Here is a 12930-nt window from a genome sequence, read left to right on the forward strand (position 1 = left end):
TCGGTGAGGTTCGGCAAGCTCCGCAGGGCGCGCTGTTGTGCAGCTCCAGTAAGACTTTGTCTGATAATACAACGTGGAGACATCCAGACATCTGCATGACTCAATAAACTTACGGGAGCCTCTTCGGGGCAGACCTGGCGGTCCGCTACATCCGGCTGCTGTGAAAACGCCATCAGGTTGTTGGACTGTTTTCACTTTCTGCTCTGAAACATTTCGACACCGGTGACATTTTAGCCTCCACCGTGGAGCTCTGACAAGAGCACGTTGCAAATGGTGCGTCACCTTGAAGCAGATGTTTTAAAAAATAATAAATACATATTTTCACTTCAGACATGCTCCTCAAACAAAATGGTAACCGTGACAAAGTAAAAGTAGTAGAATGTAAATTCTGCTCTCGGTGCCACTTTGCCGTGGGAATAAACATGTCCATATGTGATTAATTAAAAAGTGTGTGAGCTCAACGGACAGGGCTTCACCTGGCACTGCGTGCCTGAAGACTTTTGGCAGTTGCATTCTCACTTGTTGGAATAGTTTCACAAAGTGTTTTAACCACACTATTTGGCCATCTCTCTTCTATCCAGCACAATATACATACATCTTTGAGAATACGTAATAAATTCCTTCATCTTCTGTTGATTATATTAGGTTATTAATATTATTTGCATATTTAAAATCAATACTCACTTGATATATTTTTAAAATTCCCCCCCCAAAAAATCAAAACAGATTCTCTCTGTGTCATCAAGGTCCTAGAAATAATCCCCTTTTCTCTATCCGTCTATAAATGGAAATGGCCAAAGTGTGACTCCTGGCAGTTAGGCACAGATATGAGGGAGAAACGCGAACAACAAAAGAGAATAATGGTGGACCTCACATGGAACAGTGTGGAGGGAGTTTCTCTCTCAGAAAAGGCGGTTTGGTGCCCGTCTCCTTTACACTCCTCAGCACTATTCCACTGCTAATCGGGTAGCATTTTGCGACAAGTGGGACAAGTGGGCGGTGTTGGACGCTTGCCTGTGCAGGTGCTAATGGTGCATGCCGTGTGCTAAGAGGCAGAGCCGAGACTTGCAACGCCGCGGGTTGATGCCGCCAACTTGACCGCGAGGTGCTCCACCCACCTGCTCTCCACGTGTGACACATTGTCCTCAGGCCACCGGACGGTTTCCCCTCACACCGAGCTCAAACTAATATAAACGCAAAATTTTCTGCAGGTCGGCCTCCTGGCAGGCCCTCGTGAGTCCGCCACCCCGGCTTCACGGTGGTCCTCGCGTCACTTCCTTTTTTTAATTCCTCCGTACAAAAAGTGGCTGCGGCTGCTGTTTGGGAGGCTTTTTCTTTTTTTTTTCTTTTTTTTTTTTTACACGATTAATTTGCAATGTCAGTTAACCAATCAACAAAAATCCAGTTACTCAATTTGACTGTGACGAGCCACAGCTGGACCCGGTGCCGCTCACTTGGTCTTGGGCACCACCAGTATCTCGTCCCCGTCCTGGATGCTGTAGGAGTGCAGCGCCCGCGTGTTGTACTTCATCTCCTCCGGGCCGAAGGCGGTGCACTTGTCGATGTAGTAGAGCCTCATGCTCTGAGTGGACAGCTGCACCACCGTCGCCAGCTGCTTCTTCAGCTCGGCGACCGTCTGGTCCAAACGGATGTTCACCTGACAACAGAAGACGCACAGTTCACGCGTACGTCTACGGAACGCTTCTGTCGAAACGCCAACATTCTGACCGGAAATCATTCCAAGCAAAGAGTCCGTTTTGAAAGATGGGGGAAATTTTAGCTCACTAAAAAGTAAAGTGCTCCAGGGTGGTGGGGTTCCACGTTATAAACAGAAAGTGGAATTCACAAAAAGGCCAAACCGAGATCGAAAGAAGCATTTTATGTGTTGAAGGGTTTTCGATTTGCAGTGGTGGAGAAGTTTCAGTTTGGCCAGTTTGGCTATCCAATTAAAGTTATTGATTAGCTTACCGCGCAAACGTTCTGCAATTAATTAAGAGTTTTCTTTCATGTTTAGATTCTGTTGCTTTAAACTTCACATTTGTTTTCGAGTCTATCTTAAATCAACAGCTTATGTTGAAACAGAGTCCAAAGGTAAATAACAATGAAGTTAATGATGCAACACAGACATGGTTCCCTCCTGAACTTAATGAAAGAAAGTCTGTCAACAACGATAAACAAGTGTTTATTTAGTCAGATTCATTTAAAAATAAATGTGCTGAAGTTGGTTGTTAACTGTGTGGTAGTGTGGATTCCTCAGGGAGACAAAACAAGCTCCTCTCCTGTTGATAAGGTGGAAAATGAATGCATGCATCTCAACAGAAAAATTCACAGCATTTTGACATGCTGCCATTAATGCCGAGAGCTTTTATTTAAAGTTTTATTTAAAGTAATGAATGTAAAAATGCGGGTCTTCAACTATCTGATCCAGTACCCCCACCGCCCCATGCTATGACTCAGTCATACTTGAAGTACTTCCTGAAATAAAAATCTCACTCAAAGCAACAAGAAAAAAAAACGACATCAAAGGTGCATTACTAAGCTACAGGCTTGATTTAATGCTTGAATATAAAATATATGATCACAAAAGAGGTAAATGAGTTTGCTTGAGTATGTCTTGTGATGATTTCAAGTGAAAATAGGAGGTGGAAGAGTTTGGGAAACAAACATCAGAGTTCTGTCCAACTGAATGGAAAAACCATATTTCCATATGTATAAAACACACTTCACACAACAGGGGTGTCGAAATGTACAGCCCACAGTCCAATTCAGCCTACGAGATTAAATTAAAAGTTATGATAAAAGTTATTATTATGTCATTATTTACCGGTCCGTCCCACTTGAGATCAAATGTGGCCTGAGATTGACACCCCTTGTTTTAAAATCGCTCCTCGTACCTGCTCCACTTTCTCCTCACAGTGAACCTCCACCTGGGCGCGGCACCGCGGTCGGAGGTCGATCTCAGCCAGTGGCTCCAGCTTGCCGTACTTTGTAACCAGGGAATGGTATCTGAGGGGGACGAAGGCGAAGGATGTGTTTACTGGAGGGGGACTGTCCCCCACAGGCAGGGGACCAACACTCAAAAGACACGAGCGGCGTACCGGTAAGGCAGCTCTTCCTCGGGGTAGTCCAGGTGGTACCGGATGAAGAACCTCTCTGCGTCCTCCCTCTCACTGTCAGTCACCACGCTGCCATTCAGCAGAGATATTGCGGGCAACCTGAGGAGAAGGACACGCGTGTTATACGGGGGGAGTTATCAACACTCCTCAATGCCACGAGTTTGTTTTTATACTTCCTTTCTTGCTTTTCTTTTTTAGAAATACAACTACATATGCACGCAGACAGAAGGCCGCACAATGGAAATGGGCAAGTTCCCGTAAATTATAGGATATAGGATTATATGGTGTATATATTTTTAAATCTTTAAATTGTTATTTTTAATATATTGTTACATGCCTTTTGCACTGTGGGTCCGACAGGACCGAAATTTCATCTGTGCTGTATGTCATGCATATTAGCACACTTGACAATAAAGCTGACTTTGACTTTGACTTAAATTTTTGTTTTTCCTAAGTAACTTTTTGTGGTCACTCGGAACCAAATAGTCAGGCTCGTCAAAACACTAGAATTATGTAGTAAGTCACGGTTTTATTCTAGGTGTGTCAAACCCGTGGGACAAAAGCAGCCCACATGAGACTCTAATCGGGCCCGTCAAACCACTCAGCAAATAATAATAATAGTTTAGAAGAAAACTAGAACTAACTATACTACTAGAACTAACTATATTTTGCACAGAAGGTTTCATTAACCTCTTTATGTTAAGATTGTAATTTCCAACAGTAATTGTTCGGTTTTCTGAAAATATATATATATATATTTTCATCATATATGTATACTCTTTAATGAAAAACTTTAAAGTTTAAATTCAAAGGTGGGCCATTTTTAGTGCAAAAAGAGCCCAACAGTCATTATCCTTATTAGCACCTTGCGATTTGATTTAACGGAGGACATGAAGAACAGGAGAGGGTCTGTCCTTCATGTCCCTCCAGCCCGTCCCAGCTCTCCGTACCCAGCTCCAGGCTGTTTGTCCTTACTGTGCGATCATGAGGCTGCGTCGCTCTACGTTGGTGTACGCCTGCAGTAAGGGGATGCCCCGCAGTCGCACCTCCTCCAGCTTCGGAAAGAAGTTGAGCTTCTCGATGTCTTCCCACCGGTTGAGACCTGGCGACACACGCGTTTCATTTCAAAAGCTTCCGTCAATTTTGCACACGTTTATTTATCCGACTGCCCATATGGAAAACTGTAGCAGACATGAGCAAGGAGCTTGGACAGACGCTCTGATGTGGGGTTTACATGGTTTACGCCGCGTGTAAAAATGTTTACATGACGTCATTTTTTTTTTGTAATTTCCAGCTAATAACTGTGAGCTCACTTCTTGCAGCTGAATCATTTTCACCCTGTCAGCATCAAGTTATTTCACGGCGGCCTGCCACGTCTCCCTTCAGCCACTTTAAAGCTATCATCCATCTGGAGCCAGTATCATGCAGAATGATACCAAAATATTGATATTATCTATTCATTTTTGGATCAGTCATCAGCGTTTCAAATTTTTTTTTTTTTAAATGATATAATAATAATATCTCTTCCAAATTTGGCATGAATACTTCCTCAGTGTGTGTTTCGTGATGTTGCTGGAGCTGAAGATCTTTCAGAAGTGGCTCCAGATGAACAAAAAGAGACAACAGAGATTCTAAAACCTATCATTTGAAAGGGAAACGATTCAAGATCATTTCTCTTCCCATTACTACAAGGAATTTACATCAAATCAGTATTTCTTTCAGTATCTATTTTCATAACTTGGTATCAAAATGTCTGTTTGGGGCGGCTCATTTGGTAAAGCCGGCGTCTTCCAGTGCTAAAGTTTGCAGTTCGATCCCCAATCTCAGAGAAAATATTTTCTCATTGGAGGATGAAAATCAGCTTTTCTTTTTTTTTTTATAGTGCTTGTAGTGCAGAAGATGAGACAAATGAAACTGAAATGAAGTCTGCGCGCTCATCTGCGGATATCATTTTTATCCTTTCTGCTTTGAAAACAACTCTAAAAATAGACTCGACGCTCATAGTCCCTTAAAATAGAAACAAATCCAGAGATAAAGTCTTGGGTGGAACCTGCTCTACAAATAACACAGAGCTTTCAGGACACTGTGACATCTGATTTTATCAGACCGCTCTGCTTACCTGAGTTGTGCAGGTTGATGCTGCGGAGGTTGGGGAAGAGACGCTGGAGGATTTCTCTGTTGTCCTGAATGGAGGCCAAGTTGTTGTTGGCCATGACGAGGGTGTCAAGACTGGGGAAGAGGGAGCCGAACTTGCGCACTTCGGCCCAGTCCTGGAGGCTGTTGTCGGTGATGTGGAGCAGGCGCAGGGTGGGACAGGCCACGCTGGAGGCACTCACGCTACTGTACTCATTAAGGCACAGGAACAACTCCTCCAGCCTGCAGGAGAACCAGAGACAGCAGACTGAACATTATGGAACCGGGGGGGGGCAACCACCACTTGGGTTCCCTGCTGAGATTCAGGGTGCGAGTCTCAGTGTACGATGAGTCTCGGCCTTACTCGGGTATCTCCCGAGCGAGCAGCAGCACGTTAGCCCAGGACACTTGAGTGTTGTTCAGGACGAGGCGTCGGACCCGGGAAAAGGCCTCGGCGGACCGCGGCTCAAGGGCCCCCCCCGCCAGGGGGTTGGAGCTCAAGTTGAGGAAATCCAGGTTTGGAATGTTGGCCACAATTTTACTGATCTGAAAAAGGAAAATGGAAAAATGTTTTGTTGCGTTGTGGATTTTGTCTTTTGAAAACTAGACAAGTGATCTGCTATTGTGGAACACGGAGTCGTGACAAATCTGTAATGGTACTTTAATAGTGGGTTAGTGCAGGGGTGTAAAATTCATTTTAGGTCAGGCCCAAATAAAGCCTGATTTCATCACAAGTGGGCCAGACTGGTGAAGTACTGCCATAATAACCTTTAAATGTATGTTGTTGGGTTTTTTTTTATTGCTGTTTTGCAGAACATACATAATGACAGTTTTCATATTTTACCAAAAATTATGACTGAAAATGACAACAATCGCAACATAAATCCAATTCTAATGACACCTTCTGATGTCAAAATGCAATGAAACTTCTCCTATAGCTGTTGCATTATACTATATTTACAAACTCTGGATTTGGAGCTAATGCTAATGCTAATACAACACCACAGGTATCTCAGCATTGTGTTGTTTTCACTACTGAAAATTATTTTTTTTTAAGCGTTTTCTTTGAATTATTTTTTTTACATTTTCCTGGTGGTTTGGCAGTGGGCTGGACTGGAGCCTCTCGCGGCCCAGAATTGTCCCACATGCCTTGTGTTTCACACCCCCGTGTTAGTGGATCCTCGGCAATCTCATTCGTAAACATTTGCTTACTGGGTTCGGGTCACGTGAGTGTATTTATCGCAGGTGTGACAGCTTGTCAACTCAAAGTGACCCGTACCAACACGACTCCCTGCTGGTAAACGTGCATGCGTGTTCAATGAATGCATGAAATGTTAGAGCTGTTGGATTGTAATGGTGTTTGTCTGAAGCTCTGACTCGGATGCAGGTCATATTCAAATCTCAAACCCAATTCATGCAGAAAACGGTGGCCGTTCAGAGCGTTCACATACTTTTTCTCCAAAGTGTACTTGCTAGAACCACATCTTTGTTGATTTTGAAACTTTCATTGGATTTGCTGACGATGAAAACCAAAACATACAGAAGATCAACTGGCTTATTTTGTTGGGGGTTTTTTTGGTTTGGTTTTTTTTCCCCCCAATGAGAAGGGCCTGATGTGATGAACCCAGAGACAGCACCTCGTGCCAGTCGTGCAGCTTGTTGTGGGAGAGATCCAGCTCCATGACGTGCGAGCAGAAGGCGGCGATCTCCGCCTGGTCCCCGGCCCGGCTGATCCCACAGTTATTCAACACCAAGATGCTGGGCAGGTTCAGACGGTCTGTCGAGAGGGGGGGGGGGACAAGTATAAACTTCATTAAACAGTGAATGTGTTTGTCAGTAGACTGGCTGATAACTGCATTTCTATCTCTAATTTATTCTCTAATCAGAAAGGGAGGTCACGTCATCAGACTACACTGATATTTGATGAGGAAGGCAATCTGACGTCCGACGATCCATTCATATCGCAGGGTGGATTACATGTGGCTGAATAAAGCCACTTCATCATCATGTGGACGAGACACATTATGTAAATGTTCAAGAAGGAGAACAATCACTTCACACTCTCACTATCAACTCCAAGACAACACACGCAGCAGATTGAACGACCACTCGAAAAGGTTCGTGTGCGATGCTAAACAGAATAATGAACAAATCCACTAAATGTTTCTGATGTTGATTTCCAGAAAAAAATTATACAATCAAGGTTGATAAACTTGGAGAAAAAAAAAAAAAAGACAGAAAACGGTGCAAAAACGGTGCATTTTGTCTTGACTTCCCAGCTCACCTTTCATGGGAGAGCCCTGTGGACCAATAGTGGGAACCACGACCATTCCAGGCCCCCTGCGGTATGGGAAGTTCTCCGGGCTGTACTTTTCATTGATCACCTCCATGAAGGAGCGGCCATCTTGGTTCTCCGGTGGCTCCATGGCGCCTTCTCGCTGTGCAGCTTCCCCTTCAGAAGGCAAACACACATTCACAGCAGTGAAACGTGCAAAGACCTCTGCAGCATGTGGCTGCGTCGACACAACCATAATCTCTGCTGCTTCATGATTCCACACTGGGAATGGGAGGACATTTAGAATCACCTATTAGATTCACATTCTTCATGGTTTGTTTGTTTGTTTGTTTTTTTTTGGGGGGGGACCAGAGTAGTTGGAGAAAAACCAGAAATGCACAAGGTAAAACATGCATCATCTCCACACAGAGAGGAGGCTAAAAATCAATGTGGCGCTGCCCACTACACTCATCCAGGCACATTCACACTCTCATTACACACCGCTGAGTTTACATCTTTACACAGCTGAGCCAAATGGGAGCAGCGCTGAATCTTTCATTCATTTTTAAACGATGATTAGAACATCAATTCATTTCTTGGTTGACAATTTAATTAGCATTAAAAACATTCAACTCTGCCAGTATATGTGCTCTAAAGTGCACTTTCTGCTCTCATGCGTTTACACATTTGACCAAGATAACTACTGGTAACAGCCAATCCAAAGATGGCGTGTCAAGTCACTTTACAAGAATGTTGCTGAAAAACCACTGCATATTAAGATAAACAGCTTGAGCTAAATAAAAATCAAATTGATGATGGCATTCCCTCTAATCACAGGATGAAGTCAAATTTTATGAACTGTATATGAAGTACAACTGTCCTTCTCTAAGCAGAATATATGGGTATAGCCCAGGAGTGGTTCCCATAGCAACAGCAGTTCAATAGAATTGACTTTTTTTTTTTTTTTTATGTTTTCACAATATTGAAAATACTGTCAATTCCATGATGTTGGCATTCCCTCAACACAGGACGATGTATTTTTTTTAGTTGTATATATACATATGGTAGTTCAGGTGTTCTTCTCTATGCACAATATATGGGTATAGCCCAGTAGTGGGCGCTATAGTACCAGCAGCTCAATGAAAATGACCTTGTTTCATTTTTGCAGAAGAGTCAAGAGATGTCGGTGGAGAATCAAAAATGGCGGTGTTGCGAGCGCCGCCATACTTATTTACCGACCGCCGCCATTTTGAAATTGGGCGTACCGGAAGTGACGTTTACAGAAGCGACATACAGGAAGTGACGTATCAGACCCCGAGGAACGTCGGGAATTACGTTTTCGGAGGCCCACCCACCGGAAGTGACGTTGGAGGACCCACTCGCCGGAAAAAAACTGTGTGCCGCGCTGTTCAAGCGCACATTTGTTCCCATTGCATTGTTTTCTTCACACGTGTACTCGAAGCTCAACAGAGTAAAGGATTGTCTTCTGCTAAGGTAAATAATTGCATTTTTTTCTATGTAAAATATCAGCCTGCACTAATAAGAATGAAATGGTAGGTGGAGTTATACCAGTATATAGAGACTATGTTTATACTCGCACTGGAAGACCGGAGCCAGATCACGCTTCACAACCTTCCATGAGAGAACAGATATGTTCATCTATCCCCATCTGTGTCGGTCTGTCCACATATCTCTGCTGCTTTATTTCTCCGTCCAGACAACTCACAGTTTACTGTGTGCCTTCACTTATCACTCCTGCTAACTGCAGTTTCATCAGAACATTTAGTTGCGATTACGTCCTAAATGGCTGAGTTTTGTCACGTGGGTGAAAAGCCTCAAAACGGTGTGCATCAGCCTGCACTAATAAGTATGACATGGTTGATAGGTGTCATTATATGAGTATTAGTGAGAGGAAGAGTTGTTGTATAGTTATGTTGGGAGCAATTCAAGTAAGATCAGCTCAAAGTTTATGTTGCTCTTTTTTTATCTTTGTTCCATGTGTTGATTTATTTAGACCCGTACTTTTTATCATACTGCATTACTGGATTTTTACAACCTGACTGGGATTTCTGTGTTATTATCAGTGCATCCAAATTAGAGAAAGTTTAATGGTTATGAGGGAGATCGAATATCTTATATATAACATACTGCAATGAATCACTTGGATGCTTGTCAGTTTGCATTCATCAATGAGAGATCAGTACATTTGAACAAATACTAATGATTCTGATTCAAATATTTTTTCAGACGCAGTGTTCAATCAGAATGTCACGTCATCGTAGCAGCGAATGCGTGGGCATGGAGCATTCATATGCACACCCAACAATGCACACAGCATCTGTGCTGACCACGGATCCAGAGGCCGTAAAGGAATTGAGTGTCGCATGTCTGCATGCAGAACACTCCTATGACTCATCAATCAAGTTTGAGATTTTTTATGTAACATAAGCTCAATTTGTTTATTTTTATTCATCTGTATTGCAACAGATCTTCGAGATGCTGAAAGAGATCGAGGAGGTCACGGAAATCAAGAAGGGGGACCTGAGACTCATCGATTACATTTTTGATGTTGTGCTTCCAGAATTAAGATGATCAATCGAATGGAGGACATCATAGAAGTAGTGGTCAATATTTTGTGTCTTTTGAAACCTATCTGCATGCACCTTGTCGATCTTTTTCAGATCATCATCAACATCCTGATGGCTGAAGGTCACACGAGGCTTCAAGCAGAGGTCATCATAGCCAGTGGGAGAAAGTTCTAGCAAGCTCCTGTCGTCTGTGCTCTCATCCTCCCTGCCGGATGTCTATCAATATAGTGGTTTGAAGTCTCCTGTCCGATTTTCAGAGTGTATCTTTTATATATCTGTCTGTCCTCTCCTCTATCCTCTCACCCCAACCGGCCAGCAGAATGCCGCCACCTCTGAGTCTGGTTTCTGCAAAGATTTCTCCCTGTTAGAGGGACTTTTTCCCTTTCCACAGTCGCTCACGCTTGCTCATGTGGATTTGTTGGGTTTTCTCTTTTAAAGTGCTTGTAAATATAATAAAGAACAATGACATGATTCATGGATGGTTTTATTCTTTTAAAGTTGTCAGAGGTACTTTTTGAAGGTTTGTCATGGACATTTACTCTGAAGTAACTACAGTTACTCTCCATTCTTGTAGTTAGTTTTGCTTAATGCACCACACATTGTCACTGGATGAATGAAGTAGGCAGATCAGTTTAGTAGATGAACTCTACAGATGTGGTTCCAGCTGCAGTGTCTTGCTGAAATAGGTTCAGAGAGATATTGAATATGGAATATGATGGGGGGGGGGGGGGGGGGGGGGGTTCTCCCTCTTCAATCCACTTGGCTCTGGACCTTATAAACACTCTGAGCTCTATTCACATAATATCTACCTGGATGTTTCTCCAGTGTTCTTTGATTGTTCAATGTTCAAACTGAACATGATCCATGAAACCGTAACGTAACTGAAGCAGTGACGTCAGTTGTCCTTTTAAATATGGCGGCGACCACAAACACGCATGGCGGCGGCCAAAAACAAGTATGTCGGTGCCCATAAGCCACCATTGTGATACCGCACTGGCGAGGTTTGCGTTTTGAGAGTAGTATGGCGCTGACCGTGAGTAATAATGGCGGCGTCCACAAACAAGCATGTCAGCGGCCGTACACCGCCATTTTTATACCGCACTGGCGAGGTTTCAAGTCTGGAGGAGCACGGTTGCATTGCGGATCATGTTCTCTTGCCTCCCACCGACAGTGACGCTGTAATTGTGCGTCGGAACAAAACATATTGCATGTAGTACTGCCTCCCACCAACAGCGGCGCTGGGGTGGTGATTCGGATCAAAATGGCCGAACAAGATGGCGGCGGTGGATTCCCCACCGACGGCTTCTCAGAAGAGTGGGAAACATGTAACAAAACTAACATGTTCCGGGTAAAACAAAAAAATGATATCCTGATGCAAAGTAACCGCTGTCTGGAAAGCACAGGAGTTGTACTTTTCAATGAAGTGTATAGATTGTTGTTACTTTGAAAACCCTTCAGTATATGTTCCTGGGAAGATATTGTTCAGTCGCATGCATCATGGTGGCTTGTTTCCAAAAACTCAGTTCTGATCCCTGCCTGCTGATACATAGTTTAACCTTTGACCTTCATTCTTTGTTTTATTCATATCTTTCTCACACTTTTATTATCAGATTTTTATTATTACTGGTATTTATTTACTCAGTGATGTAGTTGTAGTGTGTTGTCGCATTATTTATCTATTTATTTATTTGCTCTACCTGCTCTGTGTGACCTTTTAATTGAAAACTTTAATTTGATTACTGCTTCGGCAATAGTAACACGTTAGATTATTCGTTCCTGAAAAAAGTGTTTACTGGTTATCAATTAATCTCCTGTAGTCTTTACTCTGGCTTCTCTGTTGTTTCAGAAGTCTCAGGAGCAGCCACAACAAACACCAATTTCCAACACTTGCCACCGGAACATCTTTTACTTTGCAGAAAAATGATCCAGTGATGCTTCAGATATTAGTTCCTATCTAAGCAGCACAGACCCGCTTCCCTCTTCTACACCCGTCTGGTAATGTGATTTCTGTCCGAGTAACTAAATGTTAAGACTTCCTGTTGGAAGAACCCAGAAGTGACGTCAGCTCTTCATCGGTGCAACTCTGGAAAAAGCATCCTACAAACAGGACACACTCCTGACCTAACAGGTCACTTTAATCACTATAATTAAAATGACCAGCCTCTGCTTGAAAGTGCTGGTTGGGCTGAGCCTCGCTGTGGAGTCTGCAGGAGGAAGGGGAAGCATCAATTATGTAGTGGTTTAGCTGAAATAAAAAATACATAAATAAATAAATAAAAGGTTCCCGTTACAGTATCATCTGTGACCAAAAAAAAAAAAAAAAAAAGGAGGCTGCAAAGAAAATCGATCATTTATGACAAGCAGTTGTTTCTCCTCAGCAGGGATTTTTTTTTTTTTTTTTTAAAGCCATACAGACAAATCAAATCAGACATGTGTGACCTGGCGTCATAACAGAGAGGAGCGGGACCTATTTTTAAACCGGTCTTACCCGAGGAGACGTCTCTCCTGGTGTGACCGCCGCCGCTCACTGCCTCCTCCTCTTTCGGTGCCGACGGCCTGGAAAAGAGACCCCGTTCACTTCTGGATCTACTTCAACACACCTGAAACTAAATACCACAGCTATTCTTGTTATCAAAGTACGAGATAGAACCATTTGTGTCCTACAGCAGTGGTCAGTACGGTCTTACTCCAGAGTGGCAGCTGGGCTCTGGTGGACGTCAGAAGAGACGGGGGGGAAAAAAAAAAGAAAAATAGAGCAGATCCCTGTTCTGGCAGGTTTTACTCCGGATGAGGCAGAGGAGGAAGGGATCGAGGGGAA

General features: G+C 43.3%; 1 protein-coding gene across 1 annotated transcript; it reads right to left on the reverse strand.

Moving 5' to 3' along the window:
- Positions 1 to 867: 867 nt before the first annotated feature.
- tbcela (tubulin folding cofactor E-like a) lies at positions 868 to 12930 on the reverse strand. Its single transcript, XM_080502766.1, has 10 exons — positions 12800 to 12930; positions 12601 to 12668; positions 7534 to 7701; positions 6887 to 7026; positions 5614 to 5795; positions 5236 to 5492; positions 4092 to 4218; positions 3099 to 3215; positions 2895 to 3006; positions 868 to 1657 (listed from the first exon to the last, which is right to left on the reverse strand). The coding sequence occupies exons 3-10, from the start codon at positions 7673 to 7675 to the stop codon at positions 1451 to 1453; spliced, it is 1284 nt and encodes a 427-aa protein (XP_080358892.1). The 5' UTR covers positions 7676 to 7701; positions 12601 to 12668; positions 12800 to 12930; the 3' UTR covers positions 868 to 1450.

Source organism: Blennius ocellaris (genome assembly GCF_963422515.1).
Source record: "Blennius ocellaris genome assembly, chromosome: 2".
In the NCBI taxonomy this organism is placed as follows: domain Eukaryota; kingdom Metazoa; phylum Chordata; class Actinopteri; order Blenniiformes; family Blenniidae; genus Blennius; species Blennius ocellaris.